The sequence below is a fragment of the Centruroides sculpturatus genome, unplaced genomic scaffold (genome assembly GCF_000671375.1).
Source record: "Centruroides sculpturatus isolate CEXI.00-Female unplaced genomic scaffold, Cexi_2.0 scaffold215, whole genome shotgun sequence".
Classification (NCBI taxonomy): Eukaryota; Metazoa; Arthropoda; class Arachnida; order Scorpiones; family Buthidae; genus Centruroides; species Centruroides sculpturatus.
In genome coordinates, this window is record NW_019384381.1 from 357,295 (window position 1) to 363,139 (window position 5,845).

Consider the following 5,845-nt stretch of genomic DNA (forward strand, 5'->3'; position numbering starts at 1 on the left):
TTTCATTACATTTTTCACGCAAAGACATTTCATATTTTGGCACTTTGTTTTACACATACATTTGACGAATCCTTGGCCGCTTCCACTGGACTGAGCAATTGCAACTGACCGGAGAGGAATTTCATGGTCAGGAATATCTTCAATTCTAAGCAAGTTCTTGGGGCATGGAGTGAATTGTGATCTCGCATATACTTGTTTTAAAATTCCTTCAGAAGTTCCAAGTCGGTAGAAACCATCCTCTGTCACACTCATTACAATTGCCAATATATTGCGCGAATCACCTCGCCCCTTGTCGACGTCAGGAATAGGAACTCGCACAGTAGTTCCCAAAGAAGCAGTGGGAAATTTTTTTTCCGAATTTATTTTCATTTTTTGGCTTGTATTTCCAGATTGATTTTAGAATTTATTTTACCTTCAATAGCATTTTCAGTTTTGAAACAAAGGGTGCACAAAATATCCATTTCATCATCTTTACTAGCATGGCCACAGAAGGTATGAATTTTTTGACGACATTTTTTGCATGCAAGTGCATCACTTGTTTCCTTTAAACACACACAACAGGTATCAGAAACGGAAATCTCTTCAGTAAGCATGTCTTCATCGTGTTGGTTTACTCCACTAACGACTATAATCTCATCTTGCGTAATCTGATTAGTTTCACCTTTTTCCATTGTTTTGACGCTTTCTATTACTTTTTCTAGCTGCTCCTCTGTATTTATGTCTTTTAATTCTGGTAGAAAAGAAAGCCCTACTTTAGGTTTGCAGCCAAAAAGAGCTTCGTATGGTGTTCTTTTGATCCCAGAATGATAAGCTCTATTTTTCATAAATTGAACGAAACGTAGTCCTTCACTCCAGCGGTCAGATTTGTTGTCCTGCATCCAAGTACAGAGCATATTTTCGATATCTTGATTAGCTCTTTCGACACTACCCTGGCTTTGTGAATGGCGAGGCTTCCCATGGACGATCTTCAGTGCTGGCCAAAACTCCTTCAAGCTGGTCACCACATTATTCGCAAATTCCCTACCATTGTCAGACTGTAATATAGACGGCGCTCCAAGCAACGAGAATATGTCCACTAGGTTGTAGGCTACTTCTTCAGCTCTTTTCGACGTTAGAGACTTAAGAATCACAAATTTTGTGAGATGATCTTGGTACACCATAATAAATTTGTATTCTCTATCTGGCTGAGACTGAAAGTCAATAAGATCTACTTGACAACGGGAATTAAATTCGGAAAAAATCATAGGTTTCACAACAATGCCCTTTTTAATACCTTTCTGTTTTTTCTGGCAAGGTTCACAAAGGTGGATGTACAGTTCAATATCATGACGTGTAACATTTTTGTATTTGATTGAAAGTTCTTTCAACATTCTATCACGTCCTCCGTGTCCAATAGCCAAATGAGCTTCATGAAGTACGTGAAATAACTCTGAGTCCGTGACGTAATACTGTATAGTACTGACGCCTTCTTTAACAGGATAAATGAGTTTACTTTTGTTTTCTACAATCATCACATCATAGCGATTCAGCAACCAATAGTCCCTGGGTTCCTTCTTAGTAGTCATTTTGGCTTTTTGTACATCATTTATTAACTTCTGGTAAGTAGTTTCGGTTAAGAAAATACTGTTTTTTGCAGCATTAACTCGAATTTTGCACAGTTCATCGTCGAATCGTTGTTTCATGTCTATAGACCATGACACCTTCTCCAACACTACAGCTTGCTCCTCCATTTTCATGGACCACAGTAAAAAACTAATTTTTTGTTGAACAAATTTAAGTAAAATTGCGTATTTTGACACTCCCGAACAAACCGCAAAGTGCAACTGACAAATTCTAAGCCTGAGCCGCTCGTTAAAAGTCACGTGCCTTGCCACGTGATATTTGAAACGAAACGGAGATGTATTTCATACTTTGCCAGTTTCTCATTTGGCATTCTATAGAATGCCTAGGAAATCTGTAAAATATAAATCGTTTCATAGATTGCCGGCTAGTTTTAGGCATTATATACAATGCCTAGGCATTCTATAAAATGCCGGATTTCAAACTTTGCCGGTAACATATATATTTTTTTAAATTTGTATGATGGTACAATGAATAATTTGAATTTCTGTCAGAATTTGAATTTTCTCTCAAAAATTGGAAATATTAAAATCTCATTAACAGAGTCATTCCATTTCAGACTAATTTCAGACATTTTGGAATTTTTGAAATTATTATTTATACTTTAACCTCAAAAATCAATTCAAAATTTTTGATTGTTGCAACTTCAGCTATAACATGGGGAAAGTTAGAGGAAAATGGAATAGTTAACTACAAAAAATAAAAGTTCTACAACTACTTAAAACTTGGAAAAAACTTTGTCTATCATTAAATGCTCAAAAATGTTTATTTCAACTACAATCAACTAAAAACTCAAATGATTAACTTTCTTTTTCTTTTTTACAATGTTTATGAAATCACGTTAAATACTCTGTCTTGTCCCTTAGGTGGGGTAAGATAAAGTATGTTTTGAGGTAATATCGGATGATTCAAATGAAATTTATTTCTCATAATTATACAGATTGCACATCATCAAACTAGCAACAAAACAATATTTAGGGGTTATTACAGAAATTTTTATATTGTGGCAACTTATTTTTCTTGATGACTTAATGCACAAATGTGGTGAACCACATCCTTATCCTCTTCACCAGCATATCCAACATTCTGTTGAAACAGAATACAAATATCCATAGTAAAGACATTCAATGTTGAGAAAGACATGATGAAGTATTCCTGTTTTGTTCACAAAACAATTCCCCTTCTCGTCCAAGATGTCATTTGAAATCTTGCTTAAACGCCTTGGTGATAACGGTATAATAAAATATTTTATACAGTCATGTGAAGCTAACAGAATTTTCTACTGATAGAAGGCATCAAAACATTGAGAGATTTTGATCATTTATATGCAATTAGTTTTGAAAACATAACAAAAATTACATCAACATGTAATTTTTGGCTATTTAACATATTTTTGCCTCAGCACTCTACAATAACAGCAATTTGACTGTCATTTACTTCGTCTGGTATGTAGATTTAGTTGCAATATTTACTACTAAGTTATAGCAGTTAAGCTTCTTAAATACAATACAGACTACTATCCATCTTGCCTCACTACTTTGTGTTGCACCACTTTCCTCCAGAAACTGACAATCAGTTGTTCCTATATGCTCCAAATTTATGAATATAAACACTAACAAGAATCTAGTTCTAAGACAAGCTGTTGATTTGAAGTACAATTTAAAGATTACTTTACTATGAATAGACAATAATTTTCTTGAAGGAAAAGAGGCAAAGGTCTTATACTAAGTCCAAACAGATCACATTATCTAGTTTTTCCACTTATTACTTCAATATGATTATAAACATGTAGGTAATTTTGCAAATTTTTCTACTTCAAAACTGAAAAATACCAGGAAGCTATATACAAATATACAGTAATACCCTGAACTTACGCGATAGGTGGGACCAAGTGATAACCGCATAAGTTGAATTCGCGTAAGTCGGAGTATATTTTCGCAATTTGTGTAAAATCCAAATCTGATGTATGTAAGCTAATAAATGTTCTCGTTAACCTTACCTCGCCTTTTGATTCATTCACGGTTACAAGAAATCACCACATAGAGTCTCTCAAGTCTCCTTAGATATTGTGTTATTTATTTCTGTGTTTGTTAAACACAGAAATAAATAACACAAAATAAATTGTAGCTATGCGTCGATTCCGCGCGGCACATCTGAACATGTAAGCTAAACAATAGTGTGGGGGGAGTGAGTAATCAAGACTTGCATGGCGTTCAAACAAAAGACGAATCGACGAGATTTGAAAATCGCGTAACTCCGGGTTCGCGTAAGTCGAGGTATTACTGTATACAAATAAAGACAACAATTACAGTAAAAACTTTTGCTGGAATAATCAAACTGACAATTTGTTGTTTCAACAAAATGTCTTTTGCAATATTAAAATATTTTCATTCTATTGTTTGAGATTTGAAATGACAACAAAAACTATATCACAGATTATGTTTACAACAAACTCAACCTACAATTCATTATTATTTAACATCAGCTTTCTTGGGAGATCTCAAAAAATAAGTTCAATTTATCATAGATACTTGTTAGAGTATTTTAAATTAAGTATTTAGCATTAAAATATTTAACATTACAGTAATCTTTTAAAGAAATATTAGTTAGATATAGCAATAATGATTTGTGTCATCACGTACAGTACATAATAGCTAAACTAAAAAGTGTAAATTGTGTAAGGAAGTGCTAAACTAAGAATTCTAATACAAATTCTTGTCTTAGTAACATTGAAAGGTTAAAGTTATGGGAATTCTGTTAGTGAATTGATGTTTCAATATTATATTAATAAAAACTGTCAAAGCAGAAAACTTTAGTTATTATGAATTCATCAACCCCACCATGACAGAAACCTTAAAATGCAGTGATACTTTTAATTTTCGAATGTCTTCAGTCATTATTTATCCTGAAGGTGGTCAATAAAAAATGACCAAAAATGTTCAAAAATTAAAAATATCACTACATTTTAAGGTTTTATCATGGTGTGGTTATTTAATAAAAGTGTATTATCTAAAGAAGTATGAATTTATCATACTACATTAACCTATATTCAATACTCATCACCTTAAAATAATATGATGACATAAGCCAACAAATGAAAGTTTCTATTATAGTAAGCAATCTGAGAATGATATATCAATATAATGAATAATTCGATTAAACTTTGCATATTGTGATAATGCTGTTCAATGTAACTATTTGTACTATATTAAATGTCGGAGAATCATCATAATCAATAATTGACATTGATCTCATAAGAACTGTTCAGAGCAAGTAATTAAAACCAATGTTTTGAACTGCTCAGTAAAATATCACATAATATATTCAATTCAAAAGGTTTAAAACTAAAAAAAATAATTTTTTTCTTTTTTTATAAAAAAATAAAAGCCTTCTAAACNATTAAGAATAATTAGATATTTTATTCATTATATCGTACAATAATTAAACAAATAACATTATACTAGTCACTAGTCTATTCAATGCAGTACGAATTTGGCATTAGTCTTGGCCCTCGACATCGGAAATTTGAAATGAAGGGGGCGATAATAGGTAACGGTTTTGTTGAAGGGGGCGATAATAGGTAACGGTTTTGTTGAAGGGGGCGACGATTCATTAGAGGTTGAGAAACACTGGGCTAAATGATTTAAACAAGATATAATTTAGTTACTATTATTCTTATTGAATCATACTTGCAATCTCCAGCATTTATTTTCTGCCTCACAGAAACAATTTTGCTGTTTATAATTCAACAAACTGTTAATATAATTATAAATGTATTTGTATCTTTCTTCATAGCATGGACTTGCTGTACATTCTTTGCCATTGTATTATGCTTTGTATTAATTTAGAAACAGAAATTATGAAGTTAAGACTACCAAAAGTCAAGTTCTAAGTTAATATACAATATATTAACATTGAAAATTTAGTTATGCAATAAATAAAAACATGGATTACATTATCCATTTTTTAAAATTTTACAGTTTAAACCTACATACAAAATTCATTTTTGATATATGTATATAAAGTCCAAAAATCAATAAAAAATTTTCTGTAGCATAACTAAGCTTCAATACTAAAATATTGTACATCAGCTTTTAACTAGCAACTAATGATTTCATTAAACATAAATTTAGAAAGGCTTTAAAAGTTAATTTTTAAAGTTTCATTGAATATGTCAAATAAGTTTGTCATAATTTAATTTTATCTATTTTAAATGTTATTTTGC

General features: G+C 31.6%; 1 protein-coding gene across 1 annotated transcript; it reads right to left on the reverse strand.

The window, feature by feature from the left end:
• Nucleotides 1–215: 215 nt before the first annotated feature.
• On the reverse strand, nt 216–2,112 carry LOC111617896 (KRAB-A domain-containing protein 2-like). Its single transcript, XM_023359246.1, has one exon. The coding sequence runs from the start codon at nt 1,734–1,736 to the stop codon at nt 366–368; it is 1,371 nt and encodes a 456-aa protein (XP_023215014.1). The 5' UTR covers nt 1,737–2,112; the 3' UTR covers nt 216–365.
• Nucleotides 2,113–5,845: the final 3,733 nt, after the last annotated feature.

Coding starts and splice junctions, on each gene's coding strand:
- LOC111617896 (XM_023359246.1), bottom strand. CDS start 1,736: ATGAAAATGGAGGAGCAAGCTGTAGTGTTGGAGAAGGTGTCATGGTCT.